The sequence below is a fragment of the Muntiacus reevesi genome, chromosome 22, assembly GCF_963930625.1.
Source record: "Muntiacus reevesi chromosome 22, mMunRee1.1, whole genome shotgun sequence".
Classification (NCBI taxonomy): domain Eukaryota; kingdom Metazoa; phylum Chordata; class Mammalia; order Artiodactyla; family Cervidae; genus Muntiacus; species Muntiacus reevesi.
In genome coordinates this window covers 52,116-66,160 of record NC_089270.1, presented here as the reverse complement: position 1 = coordinate 66,160, position 14,045 = coordinate 52,116, and the positions used below count along the sequence as shown (strand labels likewise).

Below are 14,045 nucleotides of genomic sequence, written 5' to 3'. Positions count from 1 at the left end.
AGGCGCAGGCGGCGGGGGCGGCGGCGGGCGGCGGCGGGCGCGCGGGGTGCGGGCCGGCTCGGGCGCGGAGGATGAAGTGGAGCGTCCGCGGGGCCTGCGCCGCGCTCTCCTCCTGCCTCCTGCTCGCCTGCGCGCTCAGCGCCGCCGCCGTCGGCCTCAAGTGCTTCTCGCTGGGCTCGGAGCTGCGCGGGGAGCCGTTCCGGCTGGGGGCGGCCGCCGGCGCCTTCTATTCGGGGCTGCTGCTGGCTGCCGGCCTCTCGCTGCTCGGCGCCGCCCTGCTCTGCTGCGGGCCCCGGGACGCGCCCCTCGCGGGGCCGGGCCCGGGCCCGGGGCTCGGGGTCGCTGCCGGCCCCGCGGGGGCTGCGGAGGCCGCGCCGGGCGACCCGGGGGGCGCCGCCGGACCCTCGGGGCCGGTGAGCAGCCAGAACCTGCTCCTGCTCGGCGTCCTCGTCTTCATGCTCGGGGTCCTCAGCGCCTTCGCGGGCGCCGTGATCGACGGCGACACCGTGTCCCTGGTGGAGCGCAAGTATTCCCACTACTGCCTGCCGCCGCGCGCGCCGGCCGCGGCCCCCGGTCCGGCCCCGGGCCCTGCGGCCGCCGGCCCCGGCCCGGCCCCCGGCGCGCCGCGCACCCGCGGCACCCTGGACAGCGCCACCTCCGCCAAGTGCCGCCAGCTGAAGGACTACCAGCGCGGCCTGGTGCTCTCCACCGTCTTCAACTCGCTCGAGTGCCTCCTAGGCCTGCTCAGCCTCCTGCTGGTCAAGAACTACAAGTCGTCGCAGGCCCGGCGCGGCCGGCGCGGCCGGCGGAAGGGAGGCCGGGCCCTGGCGCGGCCCCGCGGCGGCCCGGGGCTCCGCGCGCAGCCGCCCGCCTCCCGGGCGCGGCGGGGCCGGCGGGGCCGGCGGGGGCGGAGGCTGCAGCCGCGGCCCAGCGAGGCTTCCATCCTGTCTCCGGAGGAGTCGGACTTCGCCGCCCCGGGGGACTGCGCGGGCTTCGCGACGCACCACGCGGTCTCCTACATCAACGTGGGCGTCTTCCACGCGTTTGACGAAGCGGGCGTGGAGGTGTGCTGTGGGGGTCACCCGTCTGTGGAGCTGCCGGGGTACGCGCCCTCGGACCCCGACCTTAACGCCTCCTACCCCTACTGCTGCCGCCCGCCTTGCGAGGCGGCGCGCCCCTGGGAGCCGGGCCAGGCCTGCTGAGCCCCTGGGCCTGTGCGGACGACCGTGCCCGTCTCCCTGCCCTGCCGCGGCGGCGAGGGGGGTGGGGAGTTGGCGGGGCGCAAAGCCAAGCCCCTCCGTGGCGCCGCAGCTTCAGGGGCGGTCTGGCCTAGCGCCTCTAGGGGCTCCCCGCCGCGAGACTGGTCCTCCAGGACTATTATCTCTGTGTTTGGGAGGTTTCTCTTCTTTTCTGTGTCTGCTCGTATCCGGACTCCCTTTTAAAGTTTACAATAAATGTTTTGGGGTTGGCTCGCCCCCATCGCACTTCTCTTTGGCAAGTCCGTTCCCTGGTCGCCCCCGAGGCCCAGGCCCGGGTGAAACCTCACCCAGCGAGCGGAAAGAACGCTGACCGAGAGGACAGAAAGACGGAGCGGCTGATACTGTTGGAATGGAAGACGTGAAGAAGCACCCACAGCAACACTTTGTACACGGATGTGCCTGCTTTTGTTGATAACTTTCTTACTGTAAAGCTCTCCATAAACAGTGAAAATGTTTGGTAAATTTATTGCAATTTAAAATTGGTGAGTTCCTTTATTAAATTAATTGCTATGTTATTGGAGATATTCATCAAATTGGGGTTAGAGAATGTCGACACACAAATCAATTTTGGGGGAAAATGAATTTGGTCTGACAGATGTGAGTTTGAACAGTTGTATTATGCTAGCTGGTTGGCTAAATCCAACCTCTTTCTGAGGCTAACTTTCTGTGTGTATATCAGGTCCCATACATTTCTTTTTCTGGAAACTGGAGATTGGGTTTTTATGGCAAAACTGAGCTTATTTTGGTTAATACATATGAACAATCCAATCCTATTTTGGAAATCACAGTCATAGTTTTTCTGGCAAAGATTATTATCCTGTTGGTTAATTCAGTAATCTGGTAATTTTGGATATTATAGCATTCCATTTGAAATATACCCCTTAAATAGCCTTAATTGATGTGAAGGTCATACTTTTAAATCATTAGGATACACATGTGTGTGCCTATTTAAACACAACGTGAAGTGCTCTGAATGATGGTGAAATGTGTTTCCGCCCAGTCCTTTGGTTCTGACTGGGATCCAGGTAAGCTCTGGATCTTGGGGAAAGCTGATCCAACTACCATGTGCTGGAATTGTGGTGCCAGGCAGGTGTGCTGCTAATCTGAGTGTGCTGTAAGCAGAGTCCCACTCTGACCCAAATGGTGTGACCCTCCTGCAAAAGGAGTTGAGGACACACCCTGTGCTCTGCTAGGGTGAGCGCAGCACAGGACACTTGAGGCGAGAAAAGCTAAGGGAATAATGTGGAATCTCTCTGGAGTGTATAGGGGTCCACTGCTAATTGTGGAAAAGCAGCCAGACTTGGTGTTGGAGATGTGGTTTCCAGGTGCGGGCTCTGGGATGAGACCAGCTGACCCACCCAAAGCCAGAGTTCCTCTGTACCTAGGTGACTGAGTCCAGCACCTAACCATGACCAGCAAGGCCACCCAGTTGCAGCAGAGGCTGTTAGAGAGGAGAGGCCTGCTATCCACGCAGAGAAGCGGAAACCTACCCATTCAGTGGAGGTGGCAAAGTTGTTATGCTGATGCTTGGACAATTACTTAGAAACTTGGGGATTCTGATCTAAGGGGCCTTAGGCAGTGTCTTCTCCTTGTTATGTTGATGCCATCCGAGAAAAATGAATCATTCCGGGTCAATCTCCCAGGTCCTCATACCCAGACCTCTTCAGATAGTGGTCCATACTAGGCTTTGAGATTCAGTGAAGCTGAGAGCCCAGCCCAACTTGTTCCCCTGCTGGTCCTTATCACCTGACCACCAACCCCCCCTCACCGCCCCCACACCACCAGCCCACTGGCCATCAACCTAAGCAGAAAAAGTGATAAGTGGCAGCAAAAGAGACTTTTGATAAAGCTTTCCCCCATCTACCTAGATCAAATCAATAAGGCAGGGCTGCTCTCCACTCATGGAGTACAGACCTCAGGGGCAGCTCTAAGGCTGACTTCCCAGAACCACATGTGGAGGCAGCCAAGCCAGGGTGCGCCCAGTGCGTGGGCACACGGTGAGCTCTTGGGGAAGGCTGCTGTGCAGGGACCAAATGGAACGGAGCAAACTCTTGAGCAGCGCGGACATCTGATGTCAGACCTTCCTGCATCCTTCCTGTTTCCTGAGGTTCTGTCTTACACAGTTTGTCATTCAAACATGCAGGCAAGAGCAATGACCTCTCTCAAGTTTCAGACTTTTCTTGGGATGGGACAGAAGGCAGAATGGGATGGGGCAGCAGAGGGCATCTGGGGACACAGAGGCTTCCCCCTGTCAAATGTACGTGTGACCAAGAAGCTAGATGGGATTTTAAAATATGTGTTTCTAACTCCAGAATATGGTTAAGTCCACTTTATAGAGGCCGATATAATGATATGGGATACCAGGGTTTTATTTTATCCCTTTTGTTTTATCCCTTCACTCAAATTGTTCTGAAGACTAGCACTCAGGGAGGCAGTGGAGAGTTACCACCTCACTTCCTTCTAACTGCTTGTGATGGTTCCAGAGTCCTAGGAGGTTAGCCAGCTCATTCATGCTTTTTCTCCTTTTTGAAAATTTACATTAGTTGTTTAGAATTGATTCTAATGCTCCTTGGAAAATAATGCCAGCTCTTGGAGCGTTCTTAAAATATGGGTCTTATTCTACTTTTCAGAATAATAATAAACTCTTGGCCTGGTGGAGGCCAAACCAAGAGTTTATATCATAATGAAATACCAAAATTAAATAAACACATTTTTGTGTTTTTACTTTGTTTAATGCTGAGTTTGTAAGTTATTTTAAACATAGTTTGTTTACATTTAAAAGAATGACTTAATTAACAACACATGACACAGTCACCAAAAAAATCTGTGTTTTCTTAATGTTGATGAACAAGCGCTCCCAAGGTGCCAGGGCTCACATGCCATCCTCAGGCAGAGGAGGCGCTCTTGGCCACACAAATCTTGACTACAAAACTGAATTTTTGACTGATATAATTAAGCAATCATTTTATTTAAAAAATTAGTCATATGGTGCTTGTGGTGAAGATCAAACTGCTGGCTATCAATGTTTTTACTCTTGGCTAGTGTCATGATGCCATGCAGGTGGGAACCTCAAATATGTGCAAATGCACACACATGCACACACGTGTGCATGCATACATGTGCATGCAGTGCACACTTGTGTACACAAAAACAGGTACACATGTGTGCATGTGCGTGGGTATGTGTATATGCACATACATATGATTATACATGCAGGTATACATTTGTGACAGATGCGTGCACATATGAGCATGTGCACACATTACATGAGTGTGTCAGCACACAGGAATGCACACAAATGAACACATGCATCTACATGTGAACATACATATACCTGTGTTTACACTCCCAGATATAACATGTTTGCAAACACATGCACCAGTCCATGAAGACACACACACACACACACACACACACACACAGACACACACAGACACACACACACACACAGACACACACAGACACACACTGCCTCTTGGTGTCTGAGGTCCAGGTCAGTGGCCTGCCTGGGACACCAGGAACTCTAGGTGCAGTGTGTCGGTGGAGTGGCCTGGCTGTGGGCTGGTACCCCTGGCTGAGGCATCGTGGAGCACACTTGTGGGGAGCACTCCTTGGAGGATTCTGTGGCTGCTGAGCTGCATGTTGGCCTGCACACTCTGTCATATCCAGGTGGGATACGCTGGTGGGACGACTCTTCACCCAGATGCCAGCACAGCACAGCCAGCCACACCAGGGTAGCGCTGAGGTTGGGGCCAGTGCTGGTGGTGGTGTGAAGTTCGAGTTCCCAGGCTCCCGGGCAGCAGTGTTGCAGAGACCTCTGAGTGACCTCTGGGGAGCTCCGCTCTGGGCACAGGCCCCTTGCCAGCACTCAGTGTTGTTGCCCCAAAGCACCATTTTCTCACCAAAATACGAATGAAAATTAATAAATAAGAGACTCTAAGCAAAATGAATTCTGGCACATAAATACGTATAAATTCTTTATATGCCTGTGAACTTCTTTTTATAGGAGTGGGAGCCAGCAGCCTAATGCTAGGTGGTTCATTTTCTACATGATAGGATATCTTTGTTTAATTTGCTACTTTTCAGCACAGTAATTACAGGAAAAAACTCACCAAAGTGGAAAATAAAAATCTAACTTCGGAAAGTAGTGCCCATACATCCTTACATCCCCAGTTTGAATTCTAAGGACTTTCTGGGGGTGGTGGGAGAAAGCCTGGGGGTACCTGTCACTGTTTTTAATGGTTTTATCAAAATCTCCACATTTGGAGGGTCATCCTCACACAGGTGAGTTTCATCTAGATAAGTTCTGTCTCTGCCTTTTCATCTACCATTGCTCCTCTGAAGAATATCAACAGAAATCCTGCTCCTTTTGAATCGATGAAGTCTGTGTTAGAGCACAACACTTTCCACACAACAGTCACTTCCTCTCTGAATCTGGGTAACTCTGGTCCTGGTCCAGCAGACTGTGTAAGTCAAGCCACCTGGGCTACATCGAGGGCAGGCGCGCCAAGTAGGCTGGTCAGGGATGGAGGCCATCGCGGCCCTTCTCTGCTGCCTGTGGCTGCAGGAGGGCCCTTCTCTGCTGCCTGTGGCTGCAGGGGGACCCTTCTCTGCTGCCTGTGGCTGCAGGGGGACCCTTCTCTGCTGCCTGTGGCTGCAGGGGGACCCTTCTCCGTGCTGCCTGTGGCTGCAGGGGGGACCCTTCTCCGTGCTGCCTGTGGCTGCAGGGGGGCCCTTCTCCGTGCTGCCTGTGGCTGCAGGGGGGACCCTTCTCCGTGCTGCCTGTGGCTGCAGGGGGACTCTTCTCTGCTGCCTGTGGCTGCAGGGGGACCCTTCTCTCTGCTGCCTGTGGCTGCAGGGGGACCCTTCTCTCTGCTGCCTGTGGCTGCAGGGGGACCCTTCTCTGCTGCCTGTGGCTGCAGGGGGGCCCTTCTCTGCTGCCTGTGGCTGCAGGGGGGACCCTTCTCCGTGCTGCCTGTGGCTGCAGGGGACCCTTCTCTGCTGCCTGTGGCTGCAGGGGGACCCTTCTCGGCTGCCTGTGGCTGCAGGGGGGCCCTTCTCTGCTGCCTGTGGCTGCAGGGGGGACCCTTCTCCGTGCTGCCTGTGGCTGCAGGGGACCCTTTTCTGCTGCCTGTGGCTGCAGGGGGACCCTTCTCCGTGCTGCCTGTGGCTGCAGGGGGGGGACCCTTCTCCGTGCTGCCTGTGGCTGCAGGGGGGCCCTTCTCCGTGCTGCCTGTGGCTGCTGGGGGGACCCTTCTCCGTGCTGCCTGTGGCTGCAGGGGGACTCTTCTCTGCTGCCTGTGGCTGCAGGGGGACCCTTCTCCGTGCTGCCTGTGGCTGCAGGGGGGCCCTTCTCTGCTGCCTGTGGCTGCAGGGGGACCCTTCTCTGCTGCCTGTGGCTGCAGGGGGACCCTTCTCTGTGCTGCCTGTGGCTGCAGGGGGGCCCTTCTCTGCTGCCTGTGGCTGAAGGGGGGGCCCTTCTCCGTGCTGCCTGTGGCTGCAGGGGGACCCTTCTCTGCTGCCTGTGGCTGCAGGGGGGCCCTTCTCTGCTGCCTGTGGCTGCAGGGGGACCCTTCTCTGCTGCCTGTGGCTGCAGGGGGACTCTTCTCTGCTGCCTGTGGCTGAAGGGGGGGCCCTTCTCCGTGCTGCCTGTGGCTGCAGGGGGGGCCCTTCTCCGTGCTGCCTGTGGCTGCAGGGGGGCCCTTCTCCGTGCTGCCTGTGGCTGCAGGGGGACCCTTCTCCTGACACCTGGGCCCGGCTTTGGCCTGTGCACCTGCTGTGCCCCCATATTCCTGCAACACCAGCCTGGATCCTCCATCAGCTCCACTCCTGACAAAACTTTCTTCTAAAACACGTGTCAGATTGTGCTGTCCTTCCCAAGAACTTCCAGGAACTACGTTTTCTGAAGAAAAAGTAAAACCTCATGAACCTGACCCAGTCTGACCTTTCAGCCTTCTCTGTGGGGCACAGCGGCTCTTGTCTGGGGCCCAGAGAATAAGTAGGTGTGGAGACTGAAGCTGGTGTGTGCCATGGACATGTCAGGAGGTGGGTGTGCAGTGGGGAGGCAAAGTGACTGGTGTCGCTGAGCAGGGAAGATGATATGGAGTACCAGGATGTAGGCCAGGAACATCTCAGAGGCCTGGACCATTACAGGAACCTGGGCCATCTCAGGGGCCTGGACCATCTCAGAGGCCTGGATCATCTCGGGGACCTGGACCATCTCACGGACCTGGACCATCTCAGTTACCTGGACCATTTCAGGGGCCTGGACCATCTCAGTGACCTAGACCATCTCAGGGACCTGGACCATCTCAGTGACCTGGACATTGTAGGAGCTTGTCTTAGTTCCCTGGACTGCTGTCACACTACATGGACTAAAACAAAAAATATATACTATCTCACAGTCTGGAGGCCAGAAGCCTAAGGTCAGGTAGTTGGCAGGGTTTGCTCCTTCTTGAAGCCCTAAAGAACTCATTCTCTTCCTCCCTTCAGGCTCTGGGAGCCAGCAGTCCCAGGCATACCTGGGCCCATGGACATACCATGTTATACCTGATCCCACTTTTGGTGGCCTCTGGCTCTCTGTGTGTGCCCTTCTCTGCTTCTTATAAGGACTTTGTTGACTTTAGGTCCCTCTCTAGTCCAGAATGAACTGCAAAGACCCTATTTGCAGATAAGGTCATCTTCTAGGTGAATAAGAATTTTGGGGACTTCATTGAACACTTTTGAACCTGGTACAGAACTCAGGTGTGTGGTCTGTGCCCTCCTTCCTGCCTGGGGCCAGCTGCTGAGGATATCCAGGGAGAGCACCCCTTCCCTGAGCCAGGAAGCTGGTGGTGCCCTTGCCATCTGTCAGATGAACATTAAAAAAAAGCTGAAACAGTGAGATTAATCACTCAAGGGGGAAAACTTTCTTAACATTTGGCACATTTGCAAACGTTTTCAGATAAGAGCTCCAGTGACTGTGTTATTTTGTAAATCCCGCCTGGCACATGTTACTTCCCCCTCTCAGCAGCCTGGGGAGATGGAGGCAGGCATGGCCTCTGTGTCAGAGGCTGGAGTCCTGGTGGAGATTCCCCTCTCATCCAGTCAAAGGCCAGAATATGCGCTCTGAAGGGGCCTCTCTGCCTGGGGCAGCGTGGACTCTGCAGTGGCCTCAATTTTGCTCCTTTTAGGGACTTTTTCCCCACCTGCTGCTTCTCCCAGCCTTGGCTCACACAGTCCCCTCAACACCTGTGTCCATCCCTGGACCCTCACCCCCATGTTGTGTCCTGGCCCTGCTGGGACGTTGCCTCTGCTGGGAGCCTCTTCCAAGGGCACCTGCACGGCCGTCTGAGGCAGCGCCCCCTGCTCCTGTGCAGCTGGCTGGCCCCGGGAGCCCCTTCTGCCTTCTAGTGTAGCTCAGGATATTTTTCCTTAAATGCAAGACTTCAGTTCTCCTTCGTCTACCACCGTGGAGCTACCCAGAGCTGTGAGCTCTGCCACCTCCTGCCTCCCTCAACTCTTGACCTCACCAACCCTTCCTGGAGGCGGGGAAAAGCTCCTAGAGTTTCCTGAGGCCCCACCCTCACCTGCCCAACCAATCAGCCTTGCCTGAGCCCTCACTCCAGCCCCAGAGTCCTATGCCCACCACCATCTCTGTCAGTGTGGTGTCATCTGACCAATGGCTAGTTTGTGCTGAGAGCTCTTTATAAGGGCAAGGCCCTGTGTGACAAGCACTTTAAGATTGCTGCCTCCCTTAATCCTGGAAACAGCACTTCAAAGGTAGGAAAACCTAAGCTTAGGGAACGGGCTGTGTACCTGGGGTGGAGCTGGTGTGAGGACAGGGGTCTGAGCTCAGTTCTTCGCTGTGCCTGGGCCCCTTGCTTTGTTCTAGCCACAAGAGGGACCAGGGTTCTTTTTTCAAGTGGCATTTGTGGGAGTTTTGTGAGCCCAGGTTTGGCAGTGTAGCAACCTCCAGCTGTCGGCAGACCTCTGCTTTCAGCGAACAGCCTGCTCACTGCCCTCCTCAGGGTCCCTTAGGACCCTAAATTCAGACTTGCCAAAACTCAGCCTTTCCTTTTTCTCCATTGAGGGGCTCCACCCCTATGCCTGTCACCAGGGGTGTCAATTCAGCCTCTGCTAATTCATCTCTGTGTTCATTCAATGGCTACCCCGGGGACTGGATGTCGGGAATTCCAGAGGGTGCCCCATGCTCCATCCTGCCACTTGCCCTGATGCAAATGCAAGTGACACTCTTGGGAGAATGGAGGGTAAAGATTTTTGTATATATTTTCCATACTAAGTGCAGAAATCTGGTTGTATATTACATATAAGGCACATCTCAAAGTAGACTGGCCGCCATTCAAAGACGATAGCTGCGGTAGTAAGTTGCTGCTGACTGGTCTAACTTAGTGTCATGGCAGTCCAAGCTCAGGTTGGAAAAGAGTTTACAGACAGAGCATTTCAGAAAGGAGTGAGTTTATTGAGAGCAGAGAGCAGAGACAATGAGGGCCCTGTGAGCACAGCAGCCGACCTCCTGACAGGCCAGGGAGAGCTGATGCGTTTCATGGGTTGTGAAGTGAAAGGTGCTCAGTTGTGTCCGACTCTTTTAAGACCTTATGGACTCTACAGTCCATGTAATTCTCCAGGCCAGGGTACTGGAGTGGGTAGCCTTTCCCTTCTCCAGGGGGTCTTCCCAACCCAGGGATCGAACCCAGGTCTCCCACATTGCAGGTGGATTCTTTAGGAGCTGAGCCACAAGGAAAGCCCAAGAATACTGGAGTGGGTAGCCTATCCCTTCTCCAGTGGATCTTCCTGACCCAGGAATCGAACTGGGGTCTCCTCCATTGCAGTCAGATTCTTTACCAACTGAGTTATGAGGGAAGCTGTTTTCATGGGTTAGTAGCCAATTTTTATAGCCTCAAGACAAAAAAGATTCCTGCTGGAAGGGTGGCATTAGGTGATGGGTTAGGGTGTTATATGGTGAATACTGGATTGGGCCTCTTTGCCTGTTTTGGTCAGGAAGCTTGTTAGTGATGATCAACGGAACTTTTGGCAATGGTTACAAAGAGTTTCAGTAAGTTCTGGAAATGGCCTTGGTTCTGGGCCCCGCTTCTGTGGCCTTGGTGCAAGGCCTTGCTCCCGTGACCTTGGTATGGGACCGTGTTCTTAGGACACCTCTTCCCCACACACTTCCTTTATTTTTATCTGGAAGGAGGTTACATCTAATGTATTGCAAGTAATATAATATATGCATCAAAAATAAAACACAGAACAGTTTAAAATATCACTTCCCATGTTCAGTCCACGGTTCTCTTTTACTGTTAAATATGTAGTGTCTAGGAGCAGCCGGAGTGACCCCTCACCCTCTGGGCTACCCTCACCTCTTGCTCCTCATGGGCCACCTGGAGTGTTTTTGTGCTTCCACAACAAAAGTGTGTGTCTGTGCATATTATATAGTGTTGCCTGCATGTTTTCTAAAAATTGAAATATCGCTGACTCACAACGTTGTGTTAATTTCTGCTGTGCAGCAAAGTGATTCGGTTATACACATATATTCTTTTCCATTACCGTTTACCATAGGATACTGAATATACTGCCCCGTGTTCTACAGTAGGGCTGTGTTGTTTCTTCACCCTACATATACGAGTTTGCATCTGCTAATCCCAAACACCCAGTCCATCCCTCCTCCACCCCCGTCCCCACTCGGCAGCCTCAAGCCTGTTCTTTATGTCTGTGGGTCTATTTCTATTTTGTAAGTAAGTTCATTTGTGTCATATTTTAGATTCCACATGTGAGTGATATCCTATGGTATTTGTCTTTGTCTGACTTATCTCACTTAGCATGATAATCTCTAGGTTCACCCATGTTGCTGCAAATAACATCATTTCATTCTTTTTTTTTTTAATGTCTGTTGTTTTAAATATTTAAAATGTTGTGTTGGTTTCTGCTGTATAACAACTTGAATCAGCCATAATCATATATATATGGAGAAGGAAATGGCCACCCACTCCAGTATTCTTGCCTGGAGAATTCCATGGACAGAGGAGCCTAGTGGGCAGTCCATGGGGTCGCAGAGACTCAGACATGACTGAGCGACTAACATTACATTATATATATATATATATATATATATATATATCAGTTCAATTCAGTTCAGTTCAGTTCAGTCACTCAGTTGTGTCCGACTCGGTTGCAACACCATGGACTGCAGCACAACAGGCCTCCCTGTCCGTCACCAACTCCCAGAATTTACTCAAACTCATGTCCATTGAGTCCGTGATGCCATCCAACCATTTCATCCTCTGTCGTCCCCTTCTCCTCCTGCCTTCAATCTTTCCCAGCATCAGGGTCTTTTCCAATGAGTCAGCTCTTCGCATCAGGTGGCCAAAGTATTGGAGCTTCAGCTTCAGCATCACTCCTTCCAATGAATATTCAGGACTGATTTCTTTTATGAGGGACTGGTTGGATCTCCTTGCAGTCCAAGGGACTCTCAAGAGTCTTCTCCAGCGCCACAGTTCAAAAACATTAATTCTTCGGCACTCAGCTTTCTTTATAGTCCAACTCTCACTCCATACATGACCACTGGAAAAACCATAGCCTTGACTAGACGGACCTTTGTTGGCAAAGTAATATCTCTGCTTTTTAATATGCTGTCTAGGTTGGTCATACAGATTTTTGAGACTGCATGCAAGTACTGCATTTTGGACTCCTTTAATGACTATGATGACTACTCCATTTCTTTTAATGGGTTCTTGCCCACAATAGTAGATATGATGGTCATCTGAGTTAAATTCACCCATTCAAGTCCATTTAGTTTGCTGATTCCTAAAATGTCGATGTTCACTCTTGTCATCTCCTATTTGATCATTTTCAATTTGCCTTGATTCATGGACTTTACATTCCAGGTTCCTATGCAACATTGCTTTTTACAGCATCAGACCTTGCTTCCATCACATCACATTCACAACTGGGTGTTGTTTTTGCTTTGGCTCCATCTATTCATTCTTTTTGGAGTTATTTCTCCACTGATCTCCAGTAGCATATTGGGCACCTACTGACCTGGGGAGTTCATCTTTCAGTGTCCCATCCTTTTGCCTTTTCACACTGTTCTCAAGGAAAGAACGCTGAAGTGGTTTGCCATTCCCTTCTCCAGTGATATATGTATCTCACCTCCCTCCCCTCCCCCATCCCGCCCCTCTAGGTCACCAGAGTGCCAGACTGGGCTTCCTGTGTCACACAGCAGCTTCTCACCAGTGCTCAGGATAGTGTATGTATGTTGACGCTCCTTTCTCCATTCACCCCACTCTCTCCTTCCCCCACTGTGTCCACAAGTCCATCGCTACATCTGCATTTCCATTCCTTCCCTGCAAGGAGGTTCATCAGTACCGTTTTTCTAGATTCTGTATATATGCATTAATATACAACACTTGTTTTTATTTTTCTGACTTCACTCCTTGTAATTCTGTATGTTCTTTCCACCTCACTAGAACTGAGTCAAATTCATTTCTTTTTATGGCTGAGTAATATTCCATTGTGTAGATGTGCCACATCCTTTTGATTCATTCATCTTTTGGTGGACATTCAGACTGCTTCTGTGTCTTGGCTATCGTGCAAACTGCTGCTACCAACATAGGGGTACACATTTTTAACCCTACTCGATGGTCTCATACTGAGAAGAGTTGCTGGACCCAGTTCCAATGACTGCGTGTGGAGGCTTCTCCTGACCAAGCAGCTCTCTGTGGCAGTACGGAGTCCACGAATCCCACTCAGTCCTGATACCATCAACCCAGAGATAGAATCAGATCCCACCTGCCACTTCCGACATCAAACCCAGGGCCAGTTTGCTGCCTGTGCCTCTGACTGACTGTCAATCAGAGGCACCCAAGAGCCTCTCCTCTGGTCATTCCCTTAATTGGATAGAATGGCTAGCAGAGTTCAGGGAAACATTATGTTTACTCACTAGTTTAGTGATTTACTATTAAAAGATATTAAAGGATATGAACTAAGAAGCAGATGAAGAGACATGCAGGGCAAAGTCCTTAACAAAGGCCTTCTTTTTTTGTGGAGCTGGGGGCCCAGCATGCTGGCACATAGAATGTTCCTGGTTCCCTGACTTGGGAACTCTCAAAAAGGGTAAGAAAGCACTCCCCCCACCCCCCCTTTTTTTAAGGGAGGATTCATTATAGAGTCATGATTAACTAAGTCATTGGCCAATAGTGATTGACTCACCAGGAATCAGCGGGCAGGCCTGGAAATTCCAGCTCTCTAACCACCCGGCTGGTTCTCCTTTCAACAAGCCTCCATCCTGGTTGTTGTCAGTTGCTCAGTCATGTCTGACTCTTTGTGACCTCATGGACTGCAGCACGCCAGGCTTCCCTGTCCTTTACTATCTCCTGGAGTCTGCTCAAATTCAAGTCCATTAAGTCGGTGATGCTAACCAACCTTCTCATCCTCTGTTGCCCTCTTCTCCTCCTGTTTTCAATTTTTCCCAGCATCAGGGTCTTTTACAATGAGTCAGCAATTCAAGTCAGGTGGCCAAAGTATTGGCGCTTCAGCTTCAGCATCAGTCCTTCCAATGAGTATTCAGCATTGATTCCTTTATTTTTCTTTAAAATGGTATATTAACATGCAATAGGGGCTTCCCTGGTGGTTCAGATGGTAAACAATCTGCCTGCAATGTGGGAGACCCAGGTTCGATCCCTGGGTCGGGAAGATCCCCTGGAGAAGGGAATGGCAACCCACTCCAGTATTCTTGCCTGGAAAACTCCATGGACAGAGGAGCCTGGTGGGCTACAGTACTTGGTG

At 52.0% G+C, this 14,045-nt stretch overlaps 2 protein-coding genes across 2 annotated transcripts; one reads left to right on the top strand and one right to left on the bottom strand.

Moving 5' to 3' along the window:
- Positions 1-2,123, top strand: TMEM271 (transmembrane protein 271). The gene has a single exon (XM_065914329.1). The coding sequence runs from the start codon at positions 72-74 to the stop codon at positions 1,200-1,202; it is 1,131 nt and encodes a 376-aa protein (XP_065770401.1). The 5' UTR covers positions 1-71; the 3' UTR covers positions 1,203-2,123.
- A 3,608-nt stretch (positions 2,124-5,731) lies between these two features.
- On the bottom strand, positions 5,732-7,497 carry LOC136153057 (basic salivary proline-rich protein 1-like). Its single transcript, XM_065914701.1, has 2 exons — positions 7,369-7,497; positions 5,732-7,051 (listed from the first exon to the last, which is right to left on the bottom strand). Exons 1-2 carry the CDS (start codon positions 7,495-7,497, stop codon positions 5,732-5,734), a joined length of 1,449 nt encoding a protein of 482 aa, XP_065770773.1.
- Positions 7,498-14,045: the final 6,548 nt, after the last annotated feature.

Excerpts from the sequence above, each read along its gene's own strand:
- LOC136153057 (XM_065914701.1), bottom strand. The coding sequence starts at position 7,497 with ATGGTCCAGGTCCGTGAGATGGTCCAGGTCCCCGAGATGATCCAGGCC. Across the intron at positions 7,052-7,368 it reads TGTTCCTGGCCTACATCCTG|GAATATGGGGGCACAGCAGG; the intron begins GTACTCCATATC and ends CTGGTGTTGCAG.
- TMEM271 (XM_065914329.1), top strand. The coding sequence starts at position 72 with ATGAAGTGGAGCGTCCGCGGGGCCTGCGCCGCGCTCTCCTCCTGCCTC.